Raw genomic sequence first — 20,825 nt, forward strand, 5'->3', positions numbered from 1 at the left:
CATGTAACACCTCTCCTGCGCAAGCTGCACTGGCTCCCAGTGGTCTTCTGGGTGCAATTCAAGGTGTTGGTCACCACCTTTAAAGCGCTCCATGGCATAGGACCAGGATATTTACAGGACTGCCTTCTGCCACCAATAGCCTTCCACCGACCAGTCCGCTCCCACAGAGAGGGACTCCTCAGGGTACCATCGGCCAAGTTATGTCAGCTGGCGATACCCAGGAGAAGAGCCTTCTCTGTCAGAGCTCCTGCCCTTTGGAATGAATTGCTCCCAGATATTCGTAACATCTCTGACCTCCGGGTCTTTCGCTGTGCCCTCAAGACCCTACTGTTCCGACAGGCGGGGCTGTCTGAATGATTTTAAACTGGGTTTTAATATTGGGTTTTAAAATTTGGCCAAAACTATTTAATGATTTTAATTAATTTTTAATTGATGTTGTATATTTATGTTTTTAATCTTCGCTGTACACCGCCCCGAGTCCTTTGGGAGAAGGGCGGTATATAAATAAAATTATTATTATTATTATTATTATTATTATTATTATTGTTGTTGTTGTTGTTGTTGTTGTTGTTGTTATTATTATTATTATTATTATTATTATTATTATTATTATTATAATATGTGCTAGTCGTTCCTGACTCTAGAGGGCGGTGCTCATCTCTGTTTCAAAGCCGAAGAGCCAGCGCTGTCTGAAGATGTCTCCGTGGTCATGTGGCTGACATGACTAAATGCCAAAGGCGCACAAAACGTTGTTACCTTCCCACCAAAGGTGGTCCCTATTTTTCTACTTGCATTTTTTATGTGCTTTCAAACTGCTAGGTTGGCAGAAGTGGGACAAGTAACGGGAACTCATCCCGTTACACGGCACTAGGGATTCGAACTGCTGAACTGCCGAACTTTCGATCGACAAGCTCAGCATCTTAACCAATGAGCCACCACGTATCTATATCTATCTATCTATCTATCTATCTATCTATCTATCTATCTATCTATCTATCTACTGTATATAAATTTTCTGCTGGTCAAGAAGATAAGTAATCCATCACTGCCACCTCACTGCACAGTTGGAAAACACACATAATGGGCTGTGGCCTGAGAATACTTGAGCAACAATGGTAATTTCACCCCTCAGAAAAGAGGATGCACAGCAGATCACCCTCTCACTTGCACAAGGGCAAGAACAGGAAGGAGGAAATCTGGATGAAAATTTGATTTCATTTTCAAAAGCCAAACTCATCTCCTGAAGGAGTCGCTTCCAAGCGTAAAATAAAATAGAACATATAAAGTGAACCAAGGGGATAAAAGAAATATTTCTGATTAAATTGATACAAGTTAGAATGTTCCACATTTAGCACAGAATTAAACCCTAAAATAAAGTGCTCAAAGTCCGATGTTGAAGCTAGATTGGAGAAAATGTCAAATTAACCCATATCCTTTCTTGAGTGCTCAGAAGAGAGCTATGAGTGGAAGAAAAAAAAAATTGTATTTAAAGCATTGCAAAAATGTTTCTGAGCTAGTTTTCTTCTTTGGTTCTCCTTTCTCCCCTCTCCCCCACCTCTCTCTCTCACACACATACCCACACGCTAAACAATAACTTTACAGGGAACAGAAATATTTTTAGTTTTTGAATTCCAAACCATTTCATTAGAAAAATACTTTTAATATCTTACAGAAGTAATTCAAGTTTTTGAAGACATTATAATGTAAGGAATCTCATCTTATTTATCTTTTACCTATGTATTTATTTATATCCCATCTTTATAACTCAGGACAGCAAACGTAACTAACAACCTCCTATTTTCCCTACAACAACCCTGTGAGATGGGTTGGGCTGATTAAGAGGGACTGTCCCAAAGACACTCAGCTGACTTTCATGGCTAAGGCTGGACTAGAATTCCTGGTTTCTAACTTGGTGCCTTAACCGCTAGACCAGTGTTTCTCAACCTTGGAAGCTTGAAGATGGGTGGACTTCAACTCCCAGATTCCCCCAGCCAGCGCTGCTGGCTGGGGGATTCTGGGAGTTGAAGTCCATCCATCTTCAAGCTTCCAAGGTTGAGAAACACTGCGCTAGACCAAAGTGGCCCTTCTTACCTCTTCTAGTAACCTATCTGTTCTCCAGAAACATCTTCTCCCAACCTTCCTCAGATACACAGAAAGGTCCACCCTGCTGGCTTTAGGAAAGACCTGGTATTTGAGTGGAGACCCCTTTTACTGTAGTTTTTTTAATTGTTTGGTTCTCCATTTTCTATATTAAAAATATATACTGTATTTTTAATGTTGTGCAATTTTTACTTTTACTTTATTAATATTTATTTTTGTTGTGCATCGCTCAGAGTCACATTGTTTGAGTTTGGTGGGCTTATAAATTCCCAAATTAAATCCATCAATAAATAAACTCTTACCAAAATTAGTGTCATTGAATTATGCTGTAAATATTACTCTGTATAAAGATTCAGATTAAGAGATAATTTAGCTCTGCTTCTGAGGGATGGTAGTGTTGCCTCACTTCAAAATGTAATTATTTTATTTATGCTGTGCTATAAGAAGCACTCCAGCATAAATAGCTCTGTGAGAGATAAAACTAAATCATTTTTCTTATGCTGGGCTGTTTGGTATAATAGTTAAAACACCAGGCTAGAAACTGGGAGACTGGGAGTTCTAGTCCCACCATGGACACAAAGCCAGTTGGGTGACCTTGGGTTGGTCATTCTCTCTCAGCCGTATGAGTGAGACAAGGCAAACCACTTCCAAAATCTTGCCAAGAAAATCATAGTTTAGTGAGACTAGTTTAGAGGGACGCAGTAGCTCAGTGGCTAAGACGCTGAGCTTGTTGATCGAATGGTTGGCAGTTCAGCGGTTCGAATCCCTAGTGCCGCGTAATAGGGTGGGCTCCCGTTACTTGTCCCAGCTTCTGCCAACCTAGCAGTTTGAAAAAATGCAAGTAGAAAAAATAAGGACCACCTTTGGTGGGAACAGCGTTCCATGCGCCTTTGGCATTTAGTCATGCCGGCCACATGACCATGGAGATGTCTTCAGACAGCGCTGGCTCTTTGGCTTTGAAAGGGAGATGAGCACTGCGCCCTAGAGTGGGGAACGAATAGCACATATGTGCGAGGGGAACCTTTACCTTAGTCTAGTGGGGCTTTGAACATTTTGGTTTGTCATCTCCAGGATGAAGTTCATCTCAAGGCTTCTGACTCTTCCTACTGAGCCCCTCCCTCTCATGCAGTCACAACACCAGAAGTCCAGCATTCCAGTTGAAATAGGACATTTCTCAAGTGTTTGCCATTTCTGGTTAAAGCACTATCACAGACAGTGTTAACTAGTTTGCAGGCAAACCTCATAAATATTCTGAGAGATAATATAAAGAACATTCTTATGCATTCCATTTTTTAATTTTATTGATAAGGTTGTAAGTTTAATCAGTTCATAAAGTCTTCTATTCTATTCTTACCTATTGGCTGTTTTATCACCAGCCACATAGTAACGTAACTCCTTGTCCCTAGCTTTAAAAGCCTTGTTTTAAGTCTGTGTCTCTGTGTGGAATCAACATGATTCATTTGGTACTTAGATGATGTCCTCTAATCTAGATTCTCTACCTCCACTTCAAGAGGGAGACAAGGGACCTTAATATGTATGTCTTGAGAAAGAAGTCACTTGAGAGGAGTTGCCTTCGAAGCTGTGTGGAAGAGAAAAATATGCCCTTAAAATCTGAAGTATTTTCTTTACCAAGTTCTCCCTTAACAATGTGCAGCCTGCTGAGTGTTTTATTCTTTTTTTTTCTTTCATAGAATTGACTTCATTTACAGAAAGAATTCTGGGGAAGTTTTCATTTTAAAAAAGTGATGTAACAATCTTACAGGGACAACACCTGTAACCACTTCTGCTGACTAAATTCATGTTACAGAATCTTCAAGTGTTCAGTCACTGATGGCCACAGCAGTGAAACTGCTGTCTTCACCTTATTACTGTTGAGTAAGGAGAAGCTGGATGGATACGGTTAATGCCACAAGACTGGGGGAAAATATAAATTCACAAATTATTGGGCATTATCAGCAATCGATTCATAGGGATAAGTAAAATGGACAAAAATGTCTTGCATGAAAGACATTGCATCAGCCATTACATATGGCAACACAATTGCCTTCGGGTAAGAGAAGAAGGATCAACTATACAAGCACTTATGCTTGTTGAATGAAAACCAGTAATAGCCATGGCCAATTTGGTCTAATTGAAATGGTACTAGAAGGAAGTATAGAGCACAGATTATCAACTAGTAGCTATCTCAGCATGCAAGCAGCACAGTCCTTGATAAAGTGTTCCTCATCTTAGTCCCTACTTAAGCGGTAAAACTTAGCATGCAGCATCTGTTTGCTTTGTGCCAAGCATCTCCTGAGCTACTTTTCACAATCTGCACACTGTAGCTTCACATATAAAAATCTACCCATCCTATTATGAGATGGCATTGTGTAGATGAAATTTGACAGCTGGGTTGCAATGGAAAGGAAAGTGAGAAAAGACGTGTTGCATTGGCTGAAATCCAGTTGCACAGCATGTATCCTGTTATATAAACCATCGTCAGTATAGTTGTGGTCAATTTTAGCCTCTTAAGAAAGTTTCTGTCTGCTTAACCCTAACCTTCAAGCATCAAGAGAAGGAAATGTTCCATGTTCCTATGCAAAATTCATTGTCTGCCTGTTATTTACAGGTAGTCCTCGACTTATGATCAAAATTTCTGTTGCTAAGTGAGACAGTTGTTAAGTGGGTTTTACCCCATTTAGGAACATTTCTTGCCACTGTTGTTAAGTGAATCACTGCAGTTGTTAAGTTAGTAACATGTTTGTTAAGTGAATCTGACTTCCCCATTGACTTTGCTTGTCAGACGGTCACAAAAAGGGTTCCCATGACCCAGGGCACTGCAATTGTCAGTTGCCAATTTTGATCGCATGACCATGGGGATGCTGCAACAATCGTAAATCTGAAAAATGGTCATGAGTCACAGGTGTCAGTGCCACTGCAACTAAACGAAAAGTTGTAAGTCGAGGACTGCTTGTATTACGGAAACGACAAGGAGAAACAGCCATGAATTCACTTACCCAACTAATTTGACAGAATGGGATCTCTCCTGGGGCTCATGCTGTGGTTCTTCACTGGTATGCCTATAAATCCCACTCTTATAAAGGAAGAAATCCTCGTATACTTTCATGATGGCTGAAGGGTAGCAGTGAGTGCAAAAGGGCAAAAAAAGATAGCTGTAATCCTAATTTTAACTAGTGTTCATTACAGAGACATTGTTTTAATATATGGAAATTATTTTGCAATCCTTTCTAAAACTAAAAGCTTTAAAGATAAATAAATAATTCACAGGAGACCTCGGTGTTAGCAGAAAATCTATAAGGTCTCTGGTGTATTCCTGCCCGCTTTCTCCAAATTTAAATATTTTATGCAGGAACATGAATCCACTGTTTCACTTAATTTCATCCACATCTTAGGTTACCTTGTTCAGACTGTTCTGAGGTTTCACTTAAAACACAGAAACCAGTGAGACTCCTATTCTGATTGGTAGATAAAAGAGTGTGTGATAAGTATCTGTTGTGGAAAGAAAGGAAATGATGATACATCCATCTGATGCATTGACACAAATGATGTGGTTGATCTATTTGCATCAGACATCATGACATGAGTAGAATAAGTTGCATCTTTTGCATGATAATGGCACAACACAGGTGTCATAAACCTGATATCAAACTTGATGATGTAATGCCGCTGTCTGTGAATCCTTGTTGTACACCGCAGGCTGTGTTGTGGTCCGCCAGCAGCCTGTGGAGCTGGCAGCGGAGTCGGACAGTGATGAGACTGAGGAAGAACATGGGCCAGTCCTGGAGGCTGGGGAAGACCCGGATGAGGGCTCTGTGTTAGAGGCAGAGATGGGGCCAGGGCCATCGGGGAGTGAGGTGCGGACTCCAGAGCCTCCAGAGCCTGATAGGAGTGAGGCAGAGGAACAGGAGGAGCCTGTTCCTAATGTACGTATGAGAAGAGCTGCCAGAAGGCAAGAGCAGCTCAAGCAAAGAGGACAACTCGGGAGTAGGGTCAAGAGATGATTGGCCCCTCCCATAAGGCTTAAAACAGACCAGGAATGGTGTTTGGGCTTTGCCAGAAAACAACATTGGTAGCTTCGTCTTCTCCTTTTTCTACGTCTTGTATTTATTTTTGTATCTGTGACTTCTGAACATTTGCCAAGAAAGGCCTTTGGCAATTTGCCTGATTGGACCAAGGTTTGCGATAGGACTGAGGAATTTGTGTTGGGAGGAATTTGCTTTAACTTAGTTGAACAATGCTGGGAAGAAGTAATTCTCAGCTGTTCGAATAAAGTATGTTTGTTTTTTCACTGACTAATTTTCCTACTATTTACTTGGACCTGGGTCATAACAGCCTGATGCATACATATAAGGAAATGAGCCAGCCAATAAAGCATCATTCAATCGTTTTGAGAAAACAGATTATTTGTTTCTTTTCCTTCATTTTCTTCCTTAATTCCTATCCAGTCAAGATGGAGTGTTCCTCCCTTTACTCTGCCTTATTTTTATATCTTGGCTTTTGCTGCACTCCTTTTGGAAACATCTGCCTCTGTCTTATCCAATCCCTCTCACACCTACAATCTGTTCTTCCTTACCATTCCCTCAAATCTCTCATGTTAGAATCTCTTCATTTCTTTCATGTTCAGATTCTTATTGGAAATCATTAGAATGTAAGAGAAGATTCTGCTAGACCTGGCCATTGGTCTGTCTAGTCCTGTATTATATGTCATTCAGTCATCAGCTGAATGCATTGAAAAAGCTCCTGTGTGCCTAGACTGGACAGTTGTTATCCCTGTTGCTTGTAATAGAATCATATCATAGAATCTGAAGGCCAGAAGGAACCTCAGAGGTCTTCTAGTTCAATTCCTTGCCCAAGGCAGGAGTCCTTAAACCATCCTGGACAAATGGTTGTCTAATCTTTTCTTGAAAATTTCCAGAGATGAAGGACCCACAAACCTGGGAGGCAAGCTATTCCACAGATCGTTGTTATTGTCAGGAAATTCCTCCTTATTTTCAGGTTGGATCTCTCTCTGACAAGCTTCTACCCATTGCTTCTTATCCTCCCCTCAGGTGCTTTGGAGAATAAGCAGATGCCCTCTTCCCTGTGATAGTCCTTCAAGTATTAGAAAAATGGCTACCATGTCTCCCCTGAGCCTTCTCTTCATTAGGCTAAACATACCTAGTTCAGTGGTGAAATCCAATTTTTTTTACTACCGGTTCTCTGGGCGTGGCTTGGTGGGCATGGTGTGGCTTGGTGGGCATGGCTTGAGCGTGGCAGGAGAAGGATACTGCAAAATCTCCATTCCTACCCCACTCTGGGGCCAGCCAGAGATGGTATTTGCCAGTTCTCCAAACTATTCAAAATTTCTGCTACCGGTTCTCCAAACTACTCAAAATTTTCGCTACTGGTTCTCCAGAATCTGTCAGAACCTGCTGGATTTCACCCCTGACCTAGTTCCCTTTCCTAGTTCTCTTCCTACCAGTCAGTATTTAAGGCATGCTGCCTATAATCCATGTAGACTGTCATTAGCATTAGACATCATAAATTACCTCATCCTTCACAAACTCTTGCAGACCCATTTTACAATCATCCAACTTGGCTGCCATTATCTGTCCTTCACTGATAGGGAATTCCAGAGCTTAACTGTGGGCTATGTGAAAAAGCCTGTTTGTTGTTTCTGAATTTCCCTTCATTTGAAGAATTTATATGCTAACATATGGGAGAGGGAGAAAAATATTTGCACAGGTGTCTGTGGGAGGACAGGGAGACGGCAACAGCTACATGCAGAAGCTGTATTTAGTAGTTTTCTAAGACTGCTCACTCATCAAGGAATCTGATCATATAGGTATGCATCAGACATTGTGATGCAAATACATACTTGGCATTTGCAGAATGACTCATGTGCAGATGTCATTGTTTGAGCATAATTGTTATGGATGCCCCTTTCTCCATTTGTGTTTGCTACGAATGATGTCATATGCCTCCATCACTCAACCTCTGACTCAACTTCATCCAAGCTAAAAAACCTCAATTGTCATAACATTTCTTTGTAAAGAAGCCTTTCTCCTTTTCTCCAAGTCTCTAATATCCACCTAAAGATGCAACAGTCAGAGGTGTCCATGATGCTCCAAATGAAGTCTCCTCAGGGTTTAGTTTTTTTAAAAAAAGTGTCACTTCTTAAACCTCCCTTTCTGAGGAGCCCAAGCATGAAATGACTTCAGTACTTCTAAGGTTGATTTTTCCCTCCCATCAGCTTGTTCACCAAGCTAAAGTGGCATCCTTCTATTTCTATCCCTCAATTTCATAATTTAAAATTCCTCAGAGAAAACTGGTGGTGGGTTTTCCTATGCCCAGTTCAAAACCAAACAGGACTTCTTAGCTGTTACTTGATTACAATAACACACCATTTCTATTCCGCCATTTCTCCAGCGCTATTTGAACCCAACGTGCCTGACATCTTTTGTAGCTCCTGCTGGTCTCAGAGTGCTGAAGATGTCAAGAACCAGCCAGTGCTTTTTCCAACTGACCAATAGGCAAAAAATTATCGTTCTCTCTTGTGCTGATTGATTGTTTCCAACACAAATTGAGCTGGGACTCCTGATTCTTCAAATATTGCCCACTCCTATCCAATATGATGGTATTGAAGCTTCTTTCCCCCACATTTAATACCCATAAATATAGATCTAGACATCATTAATCCATGTGATATAGTTGTGAATGATCAGTTTCACTGAACCTATGGCACTAGCTTCTGAAGAGGAGTACACTATAAATCAAGCTTTGCAATTTTGTTGTACAAGATCTTGGTTTAGGATTGTAATAAATCATCTAAAGCAAATACCAGGCAAACTGAAACTGAGTCATGTAGTAGTATATGCAGAACCTTAGGAAGAATGAGTGTTATTCCCAAAAAAATAATAACACAAGACAACTAATATTCTTAAGAATTGTCTGTGGTAAGAGTTGGCTTTTATGCATGTCATGCTTATTAATTTACTTTAAATCAAGCTTTTCTTTACCTTGCACTGGACCATTTTCTCTGATTTCTCTCATTATATCGGCTTCCTAGAATTAGGGAACAAAAAAAAAATGGTATACTTATTTTTTACATCTATTTTCCCTATTTATGTTTCTGAATTGGACACGTTATTTAGAGAAAAGGGCACACTGCATTTATTAATTATAGCAAATCGTTTGATCTGGCTGCACCCTGATTTGACTACATTCTCCTTAGAGGAAGGATTTCAATTCAATATCCTTACCCAGTGATGAATCCATTTTTAGAAAGAAACCTCTGCATGCGCAAATATATGTATCGATGGACTTTGGGAAGAACCAAGAAATTGCCAGCGTTTGAAGTAACAAATGTAAACTGCAGGAGTTGAAATTTACTCACACTGAGCACTTACCTTTGAAGGGATTCGGTAGGGAGAGCCACACTGATAAATGCGGTTTGATGTTTCAAACTGATTTGGACACGGCTTTATGGCCCGTCTTTTCCCTTCAGCATCAAACACACTTGTAATGGCACAAGTCAACGGGTGAAGCTGGTTCCAGAATAAAGGGTAGCAGGCATGGGATACCAGCCTATTTAGATTAAAATACAAATCAATGGGTTTAAAAAAAAATGTTTTAAATAGCCGGATTCCTGATTTTATCCAAGGAATTGTTTTTAAGGAGTCTGGATAGCTCAGCAGACAGAGCTCTGTAATATAAGACCAGCTGTCTGCAATTAAAGTAAGATCGAATCCCGCCAGGCTCAAGGTTGACTCAGCCTTCCATCCTTTCTAAGGTAGGTAAATTGAGGACCCAGTTTGTGGGGGCAATAAGCTGACTTTGTATAAATATACAAACGTATGAAGGCTATTGCTTAACGCATTGTAAGCCGCCCTGAGTCTCCGGAGAAGGGCGGCATATAAATCAAATTAAAAAAAAAAAAAGGAGTGCCTACCTTTTGGATTGCTGGTGGGCAATTATTTTGTAGGTTTGGAAATACATCTATTATCATTATCATTATTATTATCAAAAGAGGATGAGGGGAGGAGAGTGGCTGTAACTCAAAGTGGCCTCCAGCAGGTCCAAGACAGAAATTTGGATTCTTATTTAGGAATGTTTTGAATGGTGATTAGTCAACTGGGTGCTTCATTAATGGAGGTTTTTATGAAGAGATTGGACAACCACTTTTCTGAAATGGTACATAGGGTCCAGTGGTGAAATCCAAATTTTTTTACTACCGATTCTGTGGGTGTGGCTGGGTGGGCGTGGCTTGGTGGGCATGGCAGGGGAAGGATACTGCAAAATCTCCATTCCCACCTCACTCCAGGGGAAGGATACTGCAAAATCCCCATTCCCTCCCCACTCCTGGGGGAAGGATATTGCAAAATCTCCATTCCCATCCCACTCAGGGGCCAGCCAGAGGTGGTATTTGCCAGTTCTCCAAACTACTCAAAATTTCCACTACCAGTTCTCTGAACTGCTCAAAATTTCCACTACCGGTTCTCCAGAACCTGTCAGAATCTGCTAGATTTCACCCGATAGAGTCTCCTGCTTGAACAGAAGGTTGGACTAGAAAACCTCCAAGGTCCCTTCCAACTCTATTAATCTGTTACAGTAAGCATAATGTGCCTATTGGAAGCTTATACTTTTAAAAAAATCGTAAAATATATTGGTGCCTATGTTATAATATAGTAGTTTGGAAGTGGAATCCTTAGAGCTTCTGGCAACAGTAAAAGAGAGCCTGGAAATTTGCATTTACCTTCCATGTCATTGGTTGCATACATGCCTGTGTTAGAATATGGTTTAGATTCCTGTTCAAGAGAGGCCTTTCAAATTAATGTATACCTTTTAACTTGAAGGAAAACTATTTTTAACATACAGCATAGCTACCTGGAATTAAATATGAGTCCATCTTGATCAGCACTGTGCAAAGAGGAGGTTAAGCTCCTTCTTACTGCCAGAATATAAACCCTGTTTGAAACTGGCTGCTAAATCCTGTTTGCAACTCTGAAAAAGTGAATCCTGATGACTGAGGCCACATTGTGTTTGTCCTTGCTCTGCAATCACTCTACTGGTATCTGTATGAAATATCCCATACTAGATGACATTAATCAAAATGAAAAAAATCTGATCTAAGCAATAGGTTAGTAAGAGGATATGATCAAACCTGTAACCTTAAAAAAAGAAGGTAGTCTATACCTTATTATATTCTTTTTTTTTTTTTACTCTTAACTTGAAAGTATTTATTGCATTACTTATTCCTTTTTTTCTGAATCACTCAGAAGTCAGGAAAGCTTTTATAGCCCACAGTTCAAATGTATACCCTATGAATCCTTTTTATCTTAAAGAAACAGACTCCTTGCAGCCACCATGTCAGATAGGATTGTTCTGCAAAGCAACAGCTCTGAAATTCCGTTCAAGGAAGTTATTTCCTAACAAGCTATTTTATTAGGTTTTGTTGGCTACTTTGCTGGAGTCAAGATAAGGCAGCTCTACTGGGAATTTTGATGCAGACCTTCCATACAGTTGACAGGATTCCTGGGATCTAATTTGGAAAGGGTTACAATAGATTGTGATCTTTTGGTAGGATATTAAATGTTTTATGGAGGAAAACAACGTGTTCTATTTTTCTGTGTTTTCTTAACAGTGGCAACAAAAAACCTCTTCTTAAATAGTTATTAGATTCTATGATCTGTAATAATAATTCAGTGATAGAGATGTACTAATATATGAATCATTCTAGCATACGGCTGAAACAGCACAGAACGTAATTGAATTAATCTCCTGTCTGAACTAATGTTTTGTGGATCTTAATCTTAGTTAAATAGGATCACAACAATGTAGATCTTATACTTTTGAAGTCTGCACTCTTATCTTAGAGATGCCTTCTTCGAATCCAGGTGCTTCAAGATATTTTGTAATACAGTTCCTGTCATGAATGAAGGCAAATATACGTGTGTCCCAGGATAATGTTGCAGGATCTAATCTGGGTCAATCACTGGGACCAGAGGTTAATCTAGCAGTTCCTATCATCCCGGACCAGGGGTGAAATGCTCCCGGCTCGGACCGGATCGCCCAATCTGGTAGCGATGGAGGCGGGTGCTTTGGAGAACCAGTAGCAAAAATTCCTGCCCACCCCCCCCCCCCATGCCCAGCTGAGCCGCCCAATCATCAGAGGCTTTTTTTTTTTTACTTTTAAAAGCATTTTTTCTACAACCTCTTCGGCGGAAAAAATGCTTTTAGTAAAAAAAAAGGCCTCTAATGATTGCGCGGCTCAGCTGGGATCGTCAAAGGCTTTTAAAAGAAAAAAAGGGGTTTTTTTCTTTTAAATGCCTCTGATGATCCAAACTGAGTTGCCTGATCGGCAGAGACTTTTTTTCTTTTAAATACCTCTGACGATCAGGCAATTCAGCTTGGATCAATGGTTTTAAAAGAAAACCTTTTTTTTCTTTTAAATGCCTCTGATGATCCAAGCAAGTTGCCTGATCGTCAGAGGCACTTAAAAGAAAAAAAGTCTCTGCCGATCAGGCAACTCAGCTGGGATCATCAGAGCCTTTTGAAAGCATTTTTTACAACCTCTTCGCCGAAGAGGTTGTAGAAAAAATAGTTTTAAAAATAAAAAAAAAATTGGTCGCGCCCACCCAGTCACATTACCCTCCCACCAAGCCACGCCCACAGAACCGGTAGTAACTAATTTTAGATTTCACCACTGTCCCGGACTGTTAGTTATGCTGATTGCAACTGAAGGAACTAGGCTGCAATGCCTAGAGAGTGTTGGTTGAGGAATCTGGGAGTTGAAGTTGAAGCTCAACATTTTAAAGTCACTGAGGTTGACTTTAAACACTGATTTAGTTAATTCTTCAAGCCCTATAAAGGATTTAAGGCCTAAGGCAAAGGACATGATAGCATCTCATACTATTTACACAGCAGAAGTTGGTCTAGGCTAAGAATTGGTTTTTATTTTAGAACCAGTGATGCAGTGGTGGGATTCTACTGGTTCAGACCGGTTCGGACAAACTGTTAGCTCTGACTTTCAGCCGTGAGCGAACCGGCTCTCTCTTTCTTTGAAATGGGCCCACCTGCCCCTGCATTATACTCACCTTTATTTCTGCTTCTGAGTGGATTGCTGCTCCTCAGCTCTTTTCCTTGCTTCAGCAACACGGAAGTTCAATTTTCTGCAAACTGCACACACACACACACCCAGTGTATGTCTGGTGTGTGCTTGCTCAGCAAACCGGTTGTTAAACTGGTAGGATCCCACCACTGCAGTGATGGTACAGCATCCTGCATCAAGGATGCAATAGGACACCTATTGATGATCTCAGGGACAAGGGCTACACTATCTGGAACAGAGAGTTTGACCTTCAAACAGAGATTGATGTTCATAATGCTGTTGATAAATGTTTACGGAGATTCTGGGTCATCCAGGTCATGGTTGTCTCAAGGATGTTTTTTCAAAAGGCAACTAGGACTTTGGTTTTTTCTTGAAGATGTTTCACTTTTTATTCAAGAAGCATCCTCAGAACTGAAGAAGCTTCTTGAATGAGAAGAGAAACCTCTTCAAGAAAAAACAAAGTCCAGTTGCCTTTTGAAAAAGCATCTTTGGGATGCTGTTGATAATACTGCTTCCATGCCACCCAATATCCAAAGTCACCATCTCACTCTGGCTAACAATAGAACTAGCCTCTTCATGATCCCAGTGACTTGCAGACCCATGGAGATGCATGCATATTTTATGACCCTTGTCCTGCACATGTCAAAGCTTCATTCTTTGGCTTCAGAATTATTTACAGTTTATTTGCAGTCTCTGAATGGCAGATTATACTGCCATTATATTATATTATACTGTCAATGTGCAAGCCAATATATGTGAGGGTAGATTCTTTGAAGAAAGAAACAAAATTAGTAATTCCCTTTTCATAATACCAAATAAATAGGGGTTCTGTTCAGTACTGCTAACAAGATTCCTGTCTTCCCTCCATAGAAAATATTGAAAATATTTAGAACTCAAGATACAAAAGGATTAAGGCTTCCTATTGTTATGCAGCTATTATTCTGAAAAAGTTATTTTAAAACCACAGATGTGGGAAAGTTCTGATTCATATCTTGGCCCATCTTCGTTTCAGAATTAACCACCAGCAATTATCTGTGTACAATTTTGAGTTGAGAAAAAAGAAAACAAATCCTTTCAGAAAATCTTTAATATCTTCGTTCCACTTTGGTGAATAATACGGTGGCTTCTGAAATCCTTAAGCTTCAAATACCTTTTGAAGTAAACGAACAATTGAGAAAGGCATTCATAACCATCTTCTTTGTCATTTGTTTATTTTGCTCTGCTTAAAGTGGCACAGTGTCATGGAAACACGGAGAATTTTTTCCCCCCCAACAGGCTGTAGCTGGAAACTGATCATTCTGAATAATGTTAAATGTTTGTTCCATACAACTACAAATCTGTAAGATTTAAATTGATAAATATTTGACAAATTATCAAATGCTGCAGGTAAATTACAAGTTAGAAATTCTATAAACTTTACCATAAAACTAAGGAAAGCAAAAGCAAAGCAATTCCACCCAAATAAGCCAGTGACTTGAGATTGTCTGTGGAAAGGAGGTTATGTGTCAGAAAAACCAAGATGGCAGCCACGGTTGCATGACTGAGCCAGAGCCCTTTTCTGTGTGATGGCAATCACCTGCATGTGCAAAGAAGTGGAGCTTCTGCCCTGTACTCACATCCACTACCTTAACATTTTTGACCTGGTCTTGCTGGCCTTGTTAAATTTGCCCTACTCTTGACCCCTTGAAATGATTGATAAATTTGTGCAAAGCCTTCCCTTCTTCCTCTGAATAAAGCTAGTGATTTATTTAGTTGAGGTTAAGATGGGATCAGAAATAAATCTACTACAGGTAGTCCTCGACTTATGACCACACCTGAGCCCAACATTTATGTTGCTAAGCGAGACCACGATTAAGTGAATTTTGTCCCATTTTTATGACCTTTCTTGCCACAATTGTGAAATTAATCACTGCATTTGTTAAGTTAGTAATGCAGTTGTTAAGCGAATCTGGCTTCCCTATTGACTTTGATTGTCAGAAGGTCACAAAGGTGATCACGTGACCCCAGGACACTGCGAAAGTCATAAATATGAGTCAGCTGCCAAGCATATGAATTTTGATCACATGACCATGGGGATACTGCAATAAGTGTAAAAACAGTCATATGACACTTTTTTCAATGCCATTGTAACTTTGGTCACTAAATGAACTGTTGTAAGCCAAGGGCTACCTGTACTTCCTTTTAATATTTCAAGGCTTCTCAAACATTGTGGATGGGCTCATGCAGGCTAAGCATGGAGTAAATTTTGACAGTGCTGAAACTTTGTCTATGCAAGCCTAAACAGTTTAAGCTGATCATGAGCCCTGAGTTCTTACAACCCATAGTGAGCCCTGAACTAAGCTTTGAATGAAGCCTGGAAAAGAATGATAGAACATCCAGACAGTTCTGAAATCACCATGGTGCCAGATTGTCTTCCCTCTTGATCAATAAGCGGGAAGCCAATCTTTTTTTTTTTCCCTTTGGAAAGAAGTTGCAGAATTGGGGTGCTGTTGTTTCTGGAAAACCTCTGCTTTGAACATCCAGCAACTCCCTTCCTGGGCAATAGAAGAACTAAAGGAATTGATTCCATGGCTGCCATGACAAGGAACCAGTTTGACAAAAATCAAAGTGCCACCTTTTGAAGACCTGCGATTTCCAGTTTTCAGGGATGGTCTTAAAAAATATAAGGAATAACTGATGAATGAATGAATCACTATGACCAATTCATGATGATGATGATGATGATGATGATGATGATGATGATGATGATGATGATTTTGATTTTGAAGATTCCATTCAGCCAAGTCTGACTCTTGGCAATTCTATGCCCAGGTTTCTCCACATCTTCTGATCTTGCACTATTTTTTAGTTTTTCTATGCTCCAGCTGGTGTCAGCCCCCGTATTCTTTGACTGCCTGGTTTCCTTTTATCACTTACAGCCAATTCTTACCTGCTCACAAAAGGATGCAGCTGGCACCCCAGATGATCCTGAGCTGAAGTTTTGCAACTTCTATCAGCTGAGAACAGCACTGGAACCACAAGCTCTACTTCACGTCCTTTAAAGGCATACTTTTTTTAGAAGATGATTGTACTTCAGTTCCAGTTCTGGGAATATATAGATTCCACTGACCTCCATCATGTCCTCTTACTTGTCTGTATATTGGAAGTTAACTGGATCTGTTAATAAGCACTCAAAAGACAGAGAGCTATCAAGAGTTGGAAGAATCGTGCAGAATTGTTGAATGTGTTTTCAGCCAAGGCACAGTTTAAATGCACAAGGGCCTCAGGATTATTATTTTTTTTATGGATGGGAATCTTCAGTTTGCCCGAACATCAGAAGCATGAGAAGTGAAAACAAACTCCCTTAGTTTAAACTTTAATTTCCTTATGACTCTGAAACAAAAGTGAACCCTACATCCAGTGGTGGAAAGAGGGAAGGCAAGTGAATGGAATAATAAAAGAGAGGAAAAGGTGCTTCCAGGGACTTCTAACTTGGTACTGCTAGATTACCATGCAGTCTTGGACAAAGAACTCCCAAGAGAATGTACACCTTAACCGCCAAAATGTTTCTGGCCCTTGCTCTGCTGTCCTGGCACAATGACCTTTCTAAATCTTGGGGGTTTTTCCCAAATAGCACATGAATACTCAGCTCATGTCTCTGTTCCTGCAACTTGGAGGGAAGAGCCGAGGATTTTGTTCAGTATCTGTATGACAAAATCACTCAGATTCGGGCAGGTCTGGACTCTGACGCGATAGATCCAGAGGGGGTGATGGAGACAGGTCTTGAGACTGTTATCTGGGATGAGTTTGATCCTGTGACCCCAGATGACGTGGACAGGATTCTGGGTAGATTGAACGCGACCACATGTTTGTTGGACCCGTGTCCCTCCTGGTTAGTGCTGGCTTCCCGGGAGGTGACGCGAGGCTGGCTCCAGGGGATTATAAATGCTTCGTTGGGTGAGGGTGTCTTCCCCGCCGCCCTGAAAGAGGCGGTGGTAAGGCCTCTCCTCAAGAAGCCTTCCCTGGACCCGGCAGTATTGGCTAACTACCGTCCAGTCTCCAACCTTTGCTTCGTTGCGAAGGTTGTTGAGAGTGTGGTTGCGCGACAGCTACCCCAGTACCTGGATGAAGCGTCGTATCTAGATCCGTTCCAGTCGGGCTTCAGACCTGGGTACAGCATGGAAACGGCATTGGTCGCGTTGGTTGATGATCTCTGGAGGGCTCGGGACAGGGGTTGTTCCTCTGTCCTGGTCCTGTTAGACCTCTCAGCGGCTTTTGATACCATCGACCATGGTATCATGCTGCACCGGCTGGAAGGGTTGGGGGTGGGAGGCACCGTTTTACGGTGGTTCTCCTCCTTTCTCTCTGACCGGTCACAGTCTGTGTTGACAGGGGGGCAGAGATCGACCCCGAGGCCCCTTATATGTGGGGTGCCGCAGGGATCGGTTCTCTCGCCCCTCCTGTTCAACATTTATGTAAAGCCGCTGGGTGAGATCATCCGTGGTTTCGGGGTGAAGTACCATCTGTACGCTGACGACACTCAGCTGTACATCTCCACCCCGGATCACCCCAACGATGCCCTTGAAGTGATGTCCCAGTGCCTGGAGGCCGTACGGATCTGGATGGGGAGAAACGGGCTCAGGCTCAACCCATCCAAGACCGAGTGGCTGTGGTTTCCGACGTCCCGATATAGTCAGCTGGCGCCATCGCTGGCTATTGGGGGCGAATCATTGGCCCCCACGGAAAGGGCTCGTAACTTGGGCGTCCTCCTGGATTCACGGCTGTCTTTAGAAGAGCACTTGACGGCCGTGACCGGGAGGATTTTTCATCAGGTTCGCCTGATTCGCCAGTTACGTCCCTTTCTAGATCGGGACTCGTTACACACAGTCACTCATGCCCTCGTCACCTCTCGTCTGGACTATTGTAATGCTCTCTACATGGGGCTCCCCTTGAGGTGCACCCGGAGGCTCCAACTGGCGCAGAGTGCCGCCGCGCGGGTGGTTATGGGAGCAACATGGAGCTCCCATGTAACACCTCTCCTGCGCGAGCTGCACTGGCTCCCGGTGGTCTTCCGGGTGCGCTTCAAGGTTCTGGTTACCACCTTTAAAGCGCTCCATGGCTTAGGACCTGGTTATTTACGGGACCGCCTACTACCACCAACAGCCTCCCACCGACCAGTACGCTCCCACAGAGAAGGGCTCCTCCAGGTGCCGTCGGCCAAACAATGTCGGCTGTCGGCCCCTAGGGGGAGAGCCTTCTCTGTGGGGGCACCGACGATCTGGAATGAGCTCCCCTCAGAGATACGGAGGATCCCGGATCTGCGCACCTTCCGCCGCGAGTTGAAGACGCTTTTATTTCATCAAGCGGGCCTCGCCTAAATTTTTTCCCTTTTAAATGAAAATTTTTAAATTTTTAATTGTATTTTAAAATTATGGGTATTTTAAATTATGGGTATAAATTCAGCCAAATTTATTTAATCTATTTTATTCGATTTTAAATTTTGTATATTTATGTGTTTTATTTCATGGCTGTACACCGCCCTGAGTCCTTCGGGAGTAGGGCGGTATAGAAATTCAATAAATAATAATAATAATAATAATAACTGTTGTGGTCTGCAGCAGCCTGCAGAGCTGGCAGTAGAGTCGGATAGTGAGGAAGCTGGGGAGGGACATGGGCCAGGCCTGGAGTCTGGGGAAGGCCCGGACAAGGGCTCTGCATCGGAGGCAGAGATAGGGCCAGGGCCATCTGGGAGTGATGCACAGACTCCGGAGCCCCCAGAATCAGACAGCAGAAAGGCAGAGGAACAGGAGGAGCCTGTTCCTAGTGCGTGCATGTGCAGATCTGCCAGAAGGCAAGAGCACCTAAAGCAAAAGGGACGACTCAGGAGTAAGGCCAGGAAATGATTGGCCCCTCCCATAAGGCTTAAAAGAGAAATAAAGGTACTTGGGCTTTTTGCAGGAAAGCAATGTTGCTAACTCTGTTTCCAGTTGGCATCTCTTGTTTGTTTCTGAACCTCGTGTGGCTTTGCCAAGTAAGGCCTTTGGCAGGGTGTCAAAGAAGATAAAGGTTGGTGATTATCCCGAAGAACTTCTTCTGAAGGACTCATTTTGCAACTAATTGGGACTCAGCTGGGAATGAACATAATTCTTAGCTGTTACAATAAAATAGGTTTATTTGGGACTTAATTGTGTCTTGTAATGACTCAGTAAGCCTAGGTCACAACAGCAACTAGAGAGCGATACTTAAACAGCCCTGTATGTATCTGTTGAGAAGTAAGTTCTATTCATTATGATGGGGCTTGTTCTCAGATTAGTATTGATTTCAGCTATCTAAATATTGATACAGGTTGGGACTTCCAGGGAAGAAATGGCAAAATGAATGTATCTCCCCTAAAAGCAGAGCCAAAGACTATGGTAGAACAAAGACTGGCTTTTTGAAATTCCTCTCCAGCCAAGGAGAGAACTTGAGATAGCCCATAAGTCTTCCAGACAGTTGCTCCTCATGAGATGACTGCGAGGCAGTGGTCTCCAGTAGATTTAGAGTTCTTGGAAATGAGGGAAAGTCACCTTCATTCAAATCACAATCAACACCTTTAGGAACACATGATTTGCAAATGTCATTTTCTAATCATGTTTAGAAATTGCTTGTTAACTGCCTTTCAGTTATTAGGAACCAAGTAAGTTTAGTTTTTAGTGAAATCAATTTTAGTTTAAGGGTTTTTTAAAAAAATCTTTTCTTTTGGAATAAACAACAAGAGGGTGATTAGACCAATGGAAAGATAAAATGATCTAAAGGTCCAGTGGGATTTGAAATAAGATTTTGAAGTTTATTAAGAATCCTTCCCATGGGAAAACAAATGCTGTTGTTTTGAATTCTAAAAAAAAAAAACATGATCAGATGGGACTTTAAAGATTGGACACTGAGATTGGACAATTAAAGAAGAACACTTGGATTTGATTTACTAATACAGGCTGGAGCAAAATACTTCAACATTGGATGTACTGAAAGATATTTGTGAACAATGAATCAAGAACTTAATTTTAAGAGTTTTTGCCTGTATAGACAGACTGCATTTAGAAGATGTTATGGAAGAGGAAGTAGCATTACCAGGCAAAACTGAGTCTGATTTGAAAGTGGATTTAAACATGAGAGGTAACAAGAATGATATGGAAAAGATGCTATACTATAAATTCAAATGAAACTGCCTTATGTCTTAATAATGAAAAGGGCTATAATAACAAATAACAAACCAAAAGTGACCTAGATAACTTTCCTGCCTTGAATTTGCCAAATAGACTTGCTAAACTTTTGAAGAACTATGTGAGAAGGGACAGAGAAAATTTATTTATTATTTATTTATTTATTTTATTTCTATACTGCCCTGCTCCCGAAGGACTCAGGGCAGTGTACAGCCTGATTAAAAGCACAAAGACAGACAAAATTTAAAAATAATTTAAAATTATTAAATAATTGGCTCAATTATAAAACCCCCAAATTTAAAATCCCATATTTAAAACCAATTAAAATCTTTACATTGATAGCCCGGCCTGGCGGAACAACAAGGTTTTAAGGGCACAGCGAAATACACAGAGATCAGAGATCTTACGAATTTCTGGGGGCAGTTCATTCCAAAGAGCAGGGGTTCCCACAGAGAAGG

General features: G+C 41.3%; 1 protein-coding gene across 1 annotated transcript in view; it reads right to left on the minus strand.

Annotated features, from left to right (window-relative positions):
* Positions 1-20,825, minus strand: part of TINAG (tubulointerstitial nephritis antigen) — a 42,488-nt gene that overhangs the window by 7,906 nt on the left and 13,757 nt on the right. Inside the window, exons 7-9 of the mRNA XM_070954800.1 lie at positions 9,489-9,666; positions 9,099-9,144; positions 5,097-5,211 (exon numbers count right to left, since the gene is read on the minus strand). Of these exons, the coding sequence (XP_070810901.1) occupies positions 5,097-5,211; positions 9,099-9,144; positions 9,489-9,666 (339 nt within the window). The remainder of the gene's footprint in view (positions 1-5,096; positions 5,212-9,098; positions 9,145-9,488; positions 9,667-20,825) is intronic.

The sequence above is a fragment of the Pituophis catenifer genome, unplaced genomic scaffold (assembly GCF_029215685.1).
Source record: "Pituophis catenifer annectens isolate HBS135680 unplaced genomic scaffold, rPitCat1.0.hap2 SCAF_1, whole genome shotgun sequence".
Taxonomy (NCBI): domain Eukaryota; kingdom Metazoa; phylum Chordata; class Lepidosauria; order Squamata; family Colubridae; genus Pituophis; species Pituophis catenifer.